The sequence below is a fragment of the Tyto alba genome, unplaced genomic scaffold, assembly GCF_018691265.1.
Source record: "Tyto alba isolate M040663 unplaced genomic scaffold, T.alba_DEE_v4.0 Super-Scaffold_40, whole genome shotgun sequence".
NCBI classification, from domain to species: Eukaryota; Metazoa; Chordata; class Aves; order Strigiformes; family Tytonidae; genus Tyto; species Tyto alba.
The window spans coordinates 24,626,717-24,641,959 of NW_024881316.1; the positions used below are offsets into that span (position 1 = coordinate 24,626,717).

Consider the following 15,243-nt stretch of genomic DNA (forward strand, 5'->3'; position numbering starts at 1 on the left):
GTTGCTTCTTTGGAGAAAGTGACGCAAACACTTGTGTCCATTTTTCATAAAATCAGAGGTTTTAGCACATGAGGTTGAATTGCATTAATGACATTTTGTTGTTTACGGAACTTGAAAACATTTTCTACCACAAATATGTGACCAGTTTCAGGGTTTTCTTCTCATAAAATTATTGAAAGTATTATACTTAATTTACTTGAATAGCAGGGGTTAGACAATGGCAAATGCACAAATATGTAAATACATATAAAAAGAATAAAGCCTCCCTGTTTTAAGCTTTCAAGTCAAACATGTAGTTGTGTAAACAAGGGATGCAGATTTTTTAAAAGTTACTCTACAAGTGATGATGAAGTGCATTAGTCAATTAATTTTCTACTTTCTGTCACCAAAAAATCTCCACATGTTACACAAACTTATGAAAAGCTAACAAAGCTCTACAGCTTAAATTGACTTTTTAAGACTTTGGGACAACTTAGAGGGAAAGTAGTAGCAATTTTAAATGTTCCTATTTACTAATAGAAAGTGAAGAGCAAGCTGAAATTACTTCATTACTAATCATTACAAATTTTCATCATGCAACTAGCATCAATGATATATTTAAAAGGAGAAAAAAATTGATATTACTTGCAGTTGAAAAAGCCCAGGATGCTCCACAGTTTCGTTGATCCAGAGGATCATGAATCCAATCAGGCCATGCATAACTGGCTGCAAAAAATGCAGGAAATTTTTCTTCTGGAAGTGAGTTTCCCTAAAACAAAATGTAGGAGATCTGTATATGCTTCAATTCCTAATTTTTTCTAAAATTTTACCCTAGTTTTGATTTTTAAATTCTTAATTTTTAAATTGAGAAAACTTAATACATTGGCACCTGTGGCTTCCCAAACATCCCTGTGGTGGTCATCCTATGGCTGGGTGCTGTGGACCCCCTGAGAGCAGGAGAGTTCTGGCACTCCACTAACTGAGCTGGAAAGCTGAGTTCCATAACTGCCAACTGGAATAACCTGTCCAGTTTCTCTCTGCTTTTTATCTCAAACAATTCCCTATGAAACATGTTAATTGTGACCCAGCTGGCATTTTTGGAAAGAAAAGCCTTCTGCTACAAATAGCGGTGAAGTTAGGTACCTGTTACCCTATTCTCCTTGACATGTGGCTGTAGGTAGGAAATTTTAGTTACCATGGGGAAGGCATCAGTACAGTGTATCAGTGATTTGTCGTTTACACCAAGGGTTTTCAATCTCCAGCACTTATTCTCATTCCAGAATGAAAATCAGTGATTTTCCTTCTGTTTTACAGTCTGATGTTGTATTGAAGGGAATTCATGGTCTGCTTGCTAAAACCATTTGGACAGCCATTTTTGGCATCCTCATCTCTCAGTCTTAATTTATGTCCTCTAAGCTTTGCACAAATATCTGCATATGCAAGAACCATCTGGTACAACCACTAATAATCTGTTCTGTGTTCAACATATCAAAATCATTGACTCATTTTCTATTTTACTGTTGAACTTTATGAAATAATTGCTTATGTTGTGCAGGGAACTAGGAAAGGCCACACTGAATTGAAGTATTAGTCCATCCAGTCTATCAGTTTCTCTCAAATAACTGTTGATAACATCTGTTTCAGAGGAAAATACAATATACAAAATACGATAATCTGTTCCTAAGCAAAACATTCCCTGATGCTTCTTTCTCATAAGCAGGCTTATACACTGAAGTCCAATGGCTTCTATCCTGTCCAAATTCCTTTCTTTTACTTTGATTTAGTCTTCTAATTCTGTGTGTCCTTGCTGAGCCATATTTCTAAATTGCTTATGTGACTTATAAGACTATGTACCTTTTCCTAAAATTACTTAAACATTTGGGGCCAGTTCTTTCAAACTATTTCAGGACTCGGGAAACCGAACTTTACCACTTTGGCTGTATCCAGATCACTTTGTTGCATACATTGGGAAACAGTGGTGTTTCCATCCAGCTTGGACCCCTGGATTTCCCACAGAAAACCCACGGTTGAGAAGAAGTAGGTAAGGAAAAAAGAAGCTTGTACTTCACATCTGTAGCTGATATTAGACTGGGATAAGCCCCAACAGAGAGATAGATTGTTACAGTCTGGGCGTATGCCCAGACTCAGTAACTCTCAAGTGCTTCTAGGTTCACTACATTAGATGCAGGCTGTGAGTCCTAAATACCATTAAAGTATACTGCAAGTTGTCACTTAAGTGCTTTTGAAAGTCTTACCTCTACCCATAACAAGCCAGTAATCTTTTAAATCTTGATAAAATACTAATCTTGATATTTTGATCCATTACTTTCAAAAGTCTGCATTTTGAAAAGCTTGTTAGATACATGGGACTCGCAACCTCAAATGACACACAGAAAGCAACAGCTAAATTAAAGAATATTTTGCTAAACTATCATGTTCATTATTAATGAGCAAGCACAAGTGCAAGATTTACTTTGAAGATGAATCATACAGGCGAAATCCCAGACAAAATGCATTTCTTTCACATGATAAGACTGCTCACTATCAACCAGGAAACAAGTATAATTTTGCAAAGGTTGTTTACCACACTTATGTGGGCAATGACTACTTACAATGTTACAAATGAAGCAGCTGAGAAACGCAAAATTCTAAGTAGATCTCTGGTCTGAGACAATGTGTTACTTTACACATGCCTAAACTACTGCCAATGTATTTAATAGCCTCATATTGTAAATCCCAGAGCAAATCCCTCATTAACCCTCGCCCTTATCATTTAGAAATGCAGAATTGACCTGTAGCCAGAAACATTAGCTTTTTGTCTGAGAAATTGCTACCCTGATATTGAGAAGCACTGCTGTTCTGTGACAAATAGTAAGTCTAGGCAATTGTTTCCCAACATATACTCCATGGACCAGCATCAGACAGCACAATGCAATCAGCAAAATGACTGGCAAACTATTTTTAAACCTTCATATGTATTCTCTGCAGTAAAGCTAGCAGTCTGACAGGAAGGTAAGTGGATACAAATAAACACTTGTACTTCAGCTATGACTTCTTTGGAAAAGCTAGATGGCCCATCAGAGAAAAACAGCTGAGGATTACTGAATGTGCAAATGTGGCAATAGTTTTTCTGAGGGAAAGCAATATTTTTTTTTAATGTGGGAAAAAAGGTTCTTGACATCACTTGCTTTGTGAAGACAAAATGGGCATGCATGACCTTCAGTTTGCGAGAGGGAGATCTACAACTGCTGAGCTTTTTTACTATGAAAAGCCGTATATCAGTGAAATAGCTTGTGTACTTTGTACACCTTCACATTGTCTTTACTAATTCTTCTATACTTACTTCCAAATGATGATTTATTACTATAATGCATATTCCATTTTCTTGTAAGATGGCACTTAGGTGAGCACCTTGTTGCTGGCAGCTGCAGACCACACCATTGCAATGTACTTCTTGGCAGAACACTACTGACAGAATACCACCAAATTTGTATCACAATGTGTTTTAATGGCATGGCAGTTATTTTTGTGCTACATAGCATTTCAAGAATAATTACACTTTCTCCTGCAGTGAGTAAACACCTTCAAAATGCCCTCTCAGATAACATGTGTGACACTGCTGGGAGCTTCAGCTTTGTCAGAACTCACAGCAGTTTTAGTGGTGGATTAAGCTGTCAGTCCATGTTCAGGTCTAGCCATACTCTGCAGCAGAAGGTACTCAGTTCAGATTTAGTTTTTGTTCCATATCGGTGTCTTTTAGGTATTATAATGTGTCATCATGTTAAACTACCCTTCCAGACATAAGCATCACCTTACTGAGCAGATATAGTCTTTTATTAATAGCAAAGCTTTTAAAAGCTCTGTGAGCAGCTTCAAGAAGTTTGTGTTTTCCGTAAGATGAAATGTAGCTCTGTCACACCCTTTAATTTGAAGTAACGTTATGAAGCAATATTTGTAGTTGGATATGTCAAAGAAGCAACTAAAAAGCCTCTATTCCACAACCAAACTTTAAAACACTGCTGAGAACTAAGACACTGACATAGATGTAAAGTGGTTAACACAGAAAAGCTTTACATTCTTGAATAATTTTTTGCATGAAATTGAGTAAGGAGCCCCTTCCACACAAAAATGTTTTTCTCAAGCATCCCCAAAAGGCAGTAGAAAATAATCAGAACAGCAAGCCCTTAGGTACCAGAAACTGTAATTTATTCACTAAATAGTATACCAGTAGCATGCTGAAGAAATTTTTTTAATTTAAAGTAAAAACAAAAACAAACAAACAAAAAAAAAACACACAAAAAACCCAAACCAAAACAAATCTAAACAAAAAAATAACAACCAAACAGTTGTATTTAATGAATGGATAGCTATGATTTTATTTCTACATTAGCAAAGTTACCAAGTTTTAATCAAGTCAGTACAAGATATAGCCAAAAACTCCTGAACACTTGTTGTATCATTTTTATCAACTAAATATATGACTTTGGGCAAATGACTTGCAGTTTTCTCACTTGCAAAGTGGGAGAGGCAGTAATTATGCCAGAGAATGCATTAATATTTAATTAGTGCCAATTTATCCACAATAAGTAACTAGTACCTTGGCCTGCAGGTGAATTAGTACTCAACAAGGCCACTAACAGGTCAAGCCATTAAGGCTCGAAGAATGCCTCTGAAAAATATTGAAAAATCATTATTTCTGAATTTTGTTATTCGTATCTTTTTACTATCTTGTGAGCTATCACCTCGTTACAGGTAAAGCTTAATGGAAACATTGTCCTGAAAACTCACTTGTTTTTTATCACTTAGGACTTTGAAAATGCATTAATATACTTCACAAAATATCAGTGACAGAAAATTATTCATGGAAGGCAAAGCAGGGGCAAATGTCTCTGAAAACCTGGTAAAATATTTATCTTTAAAAGTGCCTGGAATTTAACTCCATGGCTACTATTGGTTTACCAATTAGAAGAATCTGTCTATGTACCCCTACTGAGCCCAATCCACGCTATGAACTTGCTGGATTGTGCAGTGACGGTAGATATGGAACTGTCTGTGAGTGGAGAAAACCATTATTTTGTATGTTCTTGTGAAGTATTAAAATGTGTCAGATATAGAAAATTTCCTGAGGCAGAACAAGGACATTAAAGAGATGATGCTCTTCTAGAAAACTAGAAGGGGTTAGAATCAGGAAGATTTGAAGCTTCACAGGAAGCTTCAGAGAAAAATATTTTTACTTCCGAACTATCTGAGACAGAAACCACTGGGGAAAGAACAAGAAAGTGCTAATAATTCTGAAGAGAAGCTGTAGGTAGGTGATGGGATCATGTACAATTCAGAGCAATTTTCTGCAAGCTCAGAGAATTCTCCAGAAGCTGAGAAAGTCATACAGAGATTATTATTTTATATTTTTAGCTTTTGTAAGTAGAGAGAAAGATTTCTTAGAATCCTGTGCAAAGCTTGTGCTTCCAGAAATATGTAGGACTTCTGAGGGTTAAATGCATGAATATGCAAAGCTGGATTTTTGGAGAAGAATGCACTGAAGATTTTCAGGTGTCTGTCAGGGCCAAAGGTAGTTGGGTTGTGGTTCAGATTTCATAAAAAGATAGCAGGTAGGGAAAATATGCCTGAGAAATGTATCAGTGGAATAAAGGCCTTAAGTAGTGTAGCAGTCAAAGAAGCTGCAGGAAACCTAGTAACAATGATTCAATAGGCTGGACATAATTCAGGACTACTGACTGACCAGCTACCCCAAACTGAATGGAAAAGAGGAAATATTGTAAAGGATTTCTTGTAACCTTCCCTTTCTTGTTTTCCTAGGTGGTATTTGTCTCATCTAGCTAGATAGCTAGTAATGTAGATATTGATCTCTGAGCTAGGTACATGATACTCACATTTTGCTTCTGCTACATAAGCATCATATTGTATTCCTCCAGGAAAGAGCCAACAACAACAACAACAGCAAATCAACCCCACCTCTCTTAAGCCTCAGTGCAGTTCACTGGTAATTTGCGTCAAATAATACCTACTAAATACAACTCTTTTATATCATTGTCTTAATTGGAGTCGCCATCTTCAACTGAAACAGATCCTTCTTTGACTGCAAAGAGTACTCTAGCAAATCATATGAGGCAAAACTCCAAAGCTTAATTTCTGTCAACTTCTTGCTCTGACAACCCTCCAGAGTGTAATTTTGAGCAAGCTGGCCAATCTGGGCTACAACCTAATGCCTTTCTATGCTAGTGCAGGGAGCTAGTTGACTTTGTGTGGGAAAAAGAACCAGTCTGCACCAAGAAAAAGGGTCAGTATTGTTAAAATTCTTGAAGAGGCACATGGCCATCCCCCCTTCCCAAAACCCCCTGTTAAGTGGTAGCTCTGCAGTGCTGTCCCCACAAGGCCGCCTGTGATGTAAAAATCCTTCTGCCATATACATATGCAACAAGCATTACCAATTGACTTCAAAGAGATAATCAGATGGCATCACTTGCCTGAACTATATAAAAATCAAAGATAAAAACCTGCTATGTTTAATGTCATTTGCAAACCTTGGATCTATCTACTTATTCTTACAATTTTTCTAATTTCACTATGGTGAGGAAGGTAGATTTTCAGTCTATGATTTCCATAATTATGGGCCTTCTAAGAAAGAAGCTAACTAATTCAATGCACTGGAAAATCTACTCTGGATTCAATAACTATGTGTTTATTCTTTAATTGCTTAACCTACCTAATAAATTAAAGTGTATTTCCTTTGCTGAAAAACTAATTTGAGCATAAATGTATGATAGGAAATTTAATTTAGCTGCCATGGAAATGGCCATGGCCAAGAGGTTTAGAAAGCTGGTAGTAGTGTATCATCTCATATTCCCATGCTTCCCATCATTTTTCTTTCCATTTGGCCAAAACAACAGCCTCCTACTGCATCTTTACATTACTTTATCTTATAGGTTTTCAGACATTCTTTCAAAGATTGCTGTTTAGTCTCAGCTGTTAGCCTTAATGAACTATACCCAGATTATTATTTTTTTTCTGGTTACAGCTACATGTGCAATGATTAGCAAACGCAGAAGATAATATGGAACCATCCTGAAGAAGTAAATATTTCAAACACCAGTGATCTACAATGATGAATTAATATTGGTGCACAGTTTCCATGTGGTTAGCATTTGCCTTTGCTTCTCCTTGTTTGATTTCCATCAATAGGACCACATACTCTATGGCTTGGAGAAATATTCTGCAAGCTTCATAATCAGCATGGAAGCATTTAGTGTTAAAACCCTGAATCATAATCTTATATTTGTCCACGTGATAAAGTTATTTAAAAAATTAACAATTGTACATGACACTTACTGGAGTTTCTTTCATATTCAGCAATGAATGAGAGGGAGGGAAGGTGCCCAGGCGCTTTTTGAAACCTTCTTCGACTGTCATTCCCCAGAACTGACTATAGTTGTCAGCTTTCCATCTTTCTCACAGACAGAAAATAAACAAACAAAACCTAAGTTAGAGCTACCAGTCACGTGAATACCTTGTTCCTTTGCAAGAGCATCACTAACAAATTAAAATCCCAAAATCTTCCAAATTAAAGTTCAAAACCTTGTATTCAAAATGCATGAGAAAATATTTCGTACAAGCTCTTCCACTGTAAATGAGTGTAGGATGGAACAACACAGCAGTATATGAAAAGTGGTGATTTGAGGTCAGCATCATGTCAGCCTGCAGATGAACATTCAATGCTGCAGAGAACTACTGGAAAACAAGATGCTCGGTCATAACAATTACTGTTGTCTTGAAGTTATGCTCAAATTATGCTTCAGACCAGATGCTCACAGAGAACTAACAGCGTCATGTAAAGAGTTACATTGCTTCCAAGCTCTGGTGCACCAGGACTGAGACACTGTTGAACCCAGCAAAAAACCCAGCTGACGCCCTCTGCCCGAGTTTTACACCAACAGCCAGGTTGAGAGAAAGGGATCCCCATGGCTCTTTAGTTATTCTCTGTCTACTCTCAGGTAGGCTAGACTCAGATTGTAGCTTTAACCCTGCAAACTGTATGCACAACAGAAAAAAAATACCTTGCAGCCATACACATTTGGAACACACTGAAATTGATTATTACTGTAAAGGAGATGAGCCCCAGGGAGGAGCATTCTCTTTACTCTTTTCTTGCCTGTGTATGAGGAACAAGGAGGTGGAATTCATGCTACCCAAATGAGAAGCCTCATTGCTTTAGATCTGCATGTAGTCAGTGAAGAGTGCAAGTTGCTGCAGAAATTGAGTCATATCTGAGGTGGCCTTAACCACCTGTGGCAAACCTGATCACTTATCACTGACAAGAGAGAGGTGAAGGGCTCCAGGTGCCTAACTTGATTGCCTATCCTAACTCATTTGGTTTGAATGTCTCCCATGAAGTACAAAATACTTCGGCACTGAGTCACAACTTGAAATCTGGGCAGGCTTCACTGGTGAATTTAGCACCTCAGCTTCTAGGAAGGCAACCCCTGTGTCTCTGCAAATGGCCAGCAGGCTCCCAAGGCACAGCTATGGAACTGGGGTGTCCCTAATCCCTCTGCACTACCTGGGAGGAATGAGAACTGGTAGCAAGAAATACAATGAGCCCCAAAAAGCTCTGATATCTTGGTCCCCATTTGGCCCACCCTCTCCTCTTCCAACGTTACCTAGAGCTCTGCTATGTGGAACAATGTTCTTGAGGGGAGAGAAAAAATGACTTTAAATATCTATCCAAAGTAATAAATAAAGTGAAAAATAAGGGAAGGTGATCTAAATAAGGTTTTGTGAGGAAAAAAATTCTGCTAAACTGGGACAATGTTTTAGATGTTTACAATGTTAACTCTTACCAGCATGAGACTTTCAGTATCTTTTCATTTAAAACACTATAATCTGGCAGAGATTTAGGAAAGTTTCACAAATGTGCATTTACTGTCAAATAGCTGTAATGTAATTGGGGAAGGAAAGGGTGGGGACAGCTGCATATTTTGTAATTTGCACATACATACAATATGCAGTGAAGTGGTTTAAAAAAAAAAAAAAAAAAAAAACTCTAAAATAAAAGAATTCTCACCCATAATCTCCAGAATTGATGTGCTGAATTAAGTCTTGGCGAACAAGGCATCCTTCTTTTGAACACTTCCAGAGACTCTGGACGCATTTGCTGAAAGGGTAAGAATATCACTGAGCAGAAAATTGTCAAAGGAAAAATATGCATTTTAAGAGCAGAAGGAAGATGAAGAAAAAAAGCACAAACAATATAAATGTCACATACTACTTATGAAAACATAATGCCACTTCTTGCTACTTCACTACCTAATGAATCCTAATTGGAACAAGGAGGGAAGGTTTACAACTCATGGGAAAGGTCATAGTTGAAAAATTTTGCTTCCCTCTTTGTAAGACCAAACCATGGAAAAAGGTAATGTCCTGTAAATGAGGTGTTTTGAAGAAGTTTCACTCTGGAAACACAGAGAGGAGCCATATGACCATAGACACCTTGCTCCAAGGGCCCTGAGCTAAAGTCAGAGCTGTGGGGGCCCCAACCCTGTTTGGGTGCTGCTGGAGCCCCTCAAGCTGCCCTGGAGTTGGAGATGCAGAGCTGGTTTTTGGAGAGGCAAAACAGGGCAGTGGCTCATGTCGCAAGGCAGAGAAAGGGATGCTCAAACAATTCAACCCTTTCTTACAATATACATATATATATATATATTCTTCCCTTGTGAAATAATGTAAGGTCTCATCACTCATGCCAAAGAAATAGGGGAAGGCATTCTAAAATAATCCCCTAAACAATTAATGATATTTGGTTTGTCTGCATTCAGGTCAATGCCCACGTCTAGGCTGAAACTATTTCAACTCAGGTCAGAGCCAGCAGATTGACTGAGCAGAAACAGAATTAGGCCAGTAGGAGGAGATTTTAATACCCTCATTTTCATATCTCGATTAGAAAGCCCATTGACCTCTTGCCATTCTTCTAAATTGGCTGTAATCTAGTTCTACAATACCTTAATATAGCACCACTCGTCCAGTTATTTTGATTTGATTACATGTTTAATATGAATTTAAGGATGTGCACTACCTTAATTCCTGTTTCATGACATATGCTAAATAAAATTCAATTTGCTGTTCTCTGAAACATTACCAGGAATTGCAGTTGTCTTTAATTACTGTTCCTGCTCCATAGTATCGGCCATCTTTATAACAACCTGCCAACATAACATAAAGATGTGTGAAAAAAAATAATCATTTTTGAAGTGAATTAACTCAAACCTCTTGTTACTATTAAATTAATTGGTTGTATGCATTATGCACAAATTGTTTAGTTGAAAGATGGTAACATCTATTTCCAGTTTCTTCCAAGTAATGAAGACAGCTTGATGTATTTTAGTTTTTTACCAGGTACATTATCATTTATAGTAAATAAAATCAGCAACAAATTCAAAACACACACTGAAAAATTACCTTATATGTAAATAAAAATAATTCATCAAATAAAGTTATTTTCCAGTAATTAAAAGAATATGTTTCTAATAAAAATATATTTCTAATCGGTAATTAAAATAGACATCATTTCCAGTTTTAGAATTTAAAAACCTAGTAATTGCTCCAAACCTATTGTAATATATTATTTTTCCTCACCAGTTTAATTCCTCTTTGGAAAACAGACAGTTCAATTGTGTTTCAAGGCAAATGCATTTTTCACATACTCTCCAGAAGCCGTTATAAAACTTAAATCGAGTGATAATTTTTCCAAACAAATACATGCCTCCTTACTTTTTTCTTCAATCACATTTCACAGAGAAAAGACTTTGTGTGTGTTTTAAGACCTTCCATATAAACTGTTTATTCAATGTGGTTGATTGTCAAAGCTTCAATAAAAGAAGGATGCCTGCACAGGGCTTTGGATCAGGCCTATAATAAACATTGTACATTTATCACATGGGTCTTTGTTTTCCAGCCTGTTCTCACGGTTCCTCCACTGATGAGCCTACAGCTAGAGATCATCTTACTTCCCCCACTGAAAGGGTTTGGAGCCAGAACCCCCAAACTCTCCTTTCTCCTCCATTTTCAAGAAGCTTAAACCATATTTCATGTTCATATAGTGTTGACTTGTATTTGCATTATATCACGCTTTTTTCCCACCACAAGTGTGAGGAAGGCCATCCCCCCCTCAGGGCAAGGGCTGAAGTCTGGCTGCCCAGACATACACATGTATGCCTCAGCTGCCTAGACCCCCTTTTTTGGCAGGAGAGAAATATGCACTTCTAAGCTATAGCTAATTTCATACCGATGTGTAGAAGTAGACATGATCTGATGAATTAATTAGGAGTGTCTACCTTTCCCTGCTAGCCATGCAGCAAGCTATGTTAGCTAGCGCAGGCATCGGTGGGTTATACACTACCTAAGCAGTCTGGGGCCCCAGGTGTCTGCTCTAATTCAGCTTCTGCTAAGACCCGAAATGTTTTTCAGAGAATGCCCAAATAAAATTACTTAAGTGTCACAGTTTGTCACAGTCTGTCACAAAGTCAGCATCAGACAGTAGCTGGAAGGAGGCATTAAGCAAGATATTTCAAGTATATCAAGGGAAATAAGTATTTATGCAACGTCTGAGCAACAGGACAGAGCCTCACTGGAGCTCTGCTGGCAGGTCTCACAGCCCGTGCTCAGGATAAAATGCAAACCTGGACAAGTACAGAAGAGGCTTTCTATTAATGTATGCTTAGGGTATTGAAGATTAAAACCATACAGTTTCTTTAGTCTAGCCAAATTAAGATTTAGAGGGCCAGGAGTGCTGCCTGAGGCATCAGTAGTAGACAGCAGAGATATCTAAGCTAAAAGACACTGTTTGCATGAGAACACAGTGAGATTGCTTGTGAATATATTAGGTTGGAATATTAATATGTTGAGTGGGAAATTAATTAAGTTGAAGATGCAGCCTGATAATTTTATGGATGGGATTATATGATGTGAAAATCATGATTAGAAGGAAGAATATTTGATAAACAAGGATTTCCCTTCCAGTCCAGCATTCCTATACTCTCACAGATCTTACTTTATTTGCCCCCAATATTGATATAAGTACTTCTCTCAGTGAAATGTCTCCAGGTTTACTCAGTTGCAGGCCAGATCCTGGCACTGTAGTATAAAAGCAATTAGCAAACTCTCTGGATGTCACTTTTATACCTCCACCAGATTGAGATCCAGTGTGTTGACTGTGACAGGGTTTTTTGTACCCTCAGAGTAATTGAAACAAAAAGACAAAATAAGTAATAAATATAGTCAATAAATAAAACTCTAACAGTCCTAATCACAAAAATTAAAATAATAATAATTTTTAAAAATCCAGAAGTTCTATTTGGTATCTAAAACAGGAATTTGCACAGTTTCCTGTGAAACTACACAAGAAAGCCATCAAAACATACTGAATGCTGGGTTCATAAAGGCAAAGTCAAAGCACTTCCACATAGTTAAATTAAGACTAGTTCTCAGCATGGTGCACACCCATGGAAGAAGTCAAAGCGTGGCTTACTGCTGCCATGCACCAAGTCAGTGAATAGGCAGGGATCCAGAAATAAAGCACTGAGCTGTTCTATTGCTTCTCATTCCAACCTATGTAAAGCATTTCAGTTTATTGGTTTATTTAAAGAAATATGACTCAGGAAGCACTGAGAGCAAAACCACAGGCAACCAAAAGATCAGAATCTTCCAGGTGAAAAGTACTTTTGTGTATGTGGTGTTCTAGTGCTTAAATAATTCTTAGCCAAAGGCAGAAGTGCAGTCTCAGTCACTAGAAGTCAACTATGTCATTTTTAAAAATGCTTCACAGTTTGCTGAATCTTCAGGCATTCAGCCCTTTTTGTTTCCTCATTTTCTTCTTCCAATTAGATTCTCTCTTCCCTGTTCCTCAGACATTCTAGTTCTAGAAAGTTCCTCTAGAGTTGTTTTCTTTTTCTTTCCCCTGCTGTGTTTTGGCCACTTTTACTCCCTAAATTACCTACATAACAAATATCTAATACAGATTTTAAAAAGCTGCAGACTTTCCATCAGGGAGGCACTTTAAGGATCAGAAATCCAAAAATCTTATTTTGAGATGAGATATAAAATATAGATATAAGATCACATATAGGACAAATAAAGGTGCTTGAATACAGTAAATATAATTGTTACCTCTGGCAGGTATGTACAGTCCAGGAGTTATAAAACAGTGAACACACATGCAAAAAAATGGATTAAGAAAGGCAGTAAAAATATTACCACTCACCTATTCCCTTATCTAAACCTTCTGTTACACTTTTAACTTTTATAGCTAGACCTACGGCAGGACCCACATGGCAAACTGCTGCAGGTTTTGTAGTGATTCATTTCCATTAAACAATTTGCCAAACTAGACCCACAGGCTGTCAGCTCTGGAGCAGAAATGCTGCAAAATGTTTATGTAGAGTTTATGACAACAGCCCCCTGATCTGCTGGAAATAATATACACCACTGCACCAAATAAATATGAAACAAATGTATTTATTTACATAAATAATAGAACATTCTTTTAGATCATTAGAAACACTTTGGAAAATCCAGTTTGTTTTTCAGCATTTCTGTCAGTCCCACTTATCAGATTTTGGCTGCATGCCTGTCTTAAGATCACAGACTCCTGAAGAGCTTGTGGTCTAAGTGCTGGAATGCAAACAGCAGGGTTATTGCAAAAAAGGCTCATTTTAAAAAGTCATGGTTGCATTTTTGTTGATTTTAGGCTTCTGAAAGTTTGGTACAGTCTCCACACTTTCAGCCATATTTGGTCTACGAATAGTAAGAGGCTACATAGTCTTAAAATCCACAATTCTAAACTTTTCTCACAGCAGAGATTTGGACTATGCGGGAGACAAGGGATGATCAGCTGTTTGTAGATAATTTTTTTGCAATGTCTAGTTCTAAAAGAAATAGAGTAGTTCTGGAGGAATTTCCACTACAAACTAATTAGTAAAAGACTAAAATATGCCAGAAATCCTTGTTCTAATCACATCCCTTCACCTGCTTCTGCATTGGAGCTGTCTCAGGAAAAATAGTGACCCAGAGGAAAGCTATGCTGGATCAAAACCGTTGCAGACTACCTCAAAGTGGTACCATTGAGGATAACCCTCAGTTTTCTTGATGACTTATTTCTACTGATGGCTACAAAAGTTTAGATCTTGCTGTTCATCTCATGTTAATCCATGAAGCTCTACTGAAATTGTTGAGATTACACTAATTTTGCCATAACAAGATTATCTCTGAGAAGTTTCAGGTTGGACAGAGGTTTTGTCCAACAGAAATATGATCTAACCAATGCTGAAAATATGTCCCTAGAAACAAAGAAGTAACAGCAAGCATAAGTTTTACTCCAACTTCATGCTCAGTGCCTTTGTCCACTATGTCTTTAGTCACATTTTTAGGATGTATACACTCTAAAGAGTAATCAATAATTTTACCTCCAAGTATATTTTTATCGTGATGCACTAATGCCAACAGCATATTTTCTCTGTACCTACCTGATGTTGGAGGTGGCCAAGGCTCATCTGATCTGGTGGGCTCAGCAGGGTGGTCGCAGACATCCCAGTAGTCAGCACAACAGTCTACAGGGCCAGGAGAACCTGAGGCACAGAACTGATCACAGTAACATATAGCTGCTTTGGAGATGATGTTAAAGCTGCAGTCATCATCTCTTCCTGTGCAACAGCCTCGTACCCTGCAGGACTTTCCCTGATACAGACTCCTTTTTAGCCTGTTCCAATTTTCAGAACCGTCATCTTCAGCAGAGTAAAGTCTTCGGGGGAAATTTCTTCCAGAGTCAAGACGCTTTGCCATCCAAACTTCACTTGCAATGCAATATAAAAGCAATATCTGACTTTTGAGCCACATTCTTCCAACTCTAGCAGCCTTTTTTGAGTCTCTCTGTGCTTTAGTTTATCAGTAAATGTTAATTTACTGTAGATGTAATACCTTCAGTTAGTATTCAGAAGGAAATCTGAACAGAAAGCTGCAGACTACGGTTTTCTAGGAAGACGCTGTATGTGTTAATTATTAGTCAGACATGTTGTAAAGTCATTTATTTGCCCAAGATACAGAAGTACTGGCAACAGACCCGCAACTATGTTTTCATCATTATGAAACGTGGGGTGCATTCTTTTGCAAGTGAGAAAGTTTAAAGTTTTCAGAATATACAGAATATACATGGTCCAATATATTAGTTCTATACTTTTAACTTCTAAAATCAAAACAATGTGA

General features: G+C 37.5%; 1 protein-coding gene across 2 annotated transcripts in view; it reads right to left on the reverse strand.

Moving 5' to 3' along the window:
* TINAG (tubulointerstitial nephritis antigen) overlaps positions 1-14,967 on the reverse strand; it is a 50,256-nt gene extending 35,289 nt beyond the window's left edge. The window contains exons 1-5 of one of the 2 annotated variants that reach the window (XR_004409527.1): positions 14,508-14,907; positions 10,127-10,190; positions 9,059-9,148; positions 7,327-7,441; positions 625-748 (exon numbers count right to left, since the gene is read on the reverse strand). Coding sequence is in view for 1 of the 2 variants with exons in the window: in XM_009971316.2 (XP_009969618.2) it covers positions 625-748; positions 7,327-7,441; positions 9,059-9,148; positions 10,127-10,190; positions 14,508-14,877 (763 nt within the window). In the remaining variant the exon portion in view is untranslated. Of the gene's footprint in view, positions 1-624; positions 749-7,326; positions 7,442-9,058; positions 9,149-10,126; positions 10,191-14,507 lie in introns of both variants that reach the window. The other variant, XM_009971316.2, reaches the window with a different exon arrangement.
* Between the last annotated feature and the right edge of the window lie 276 nt (positions 14,968-15,243).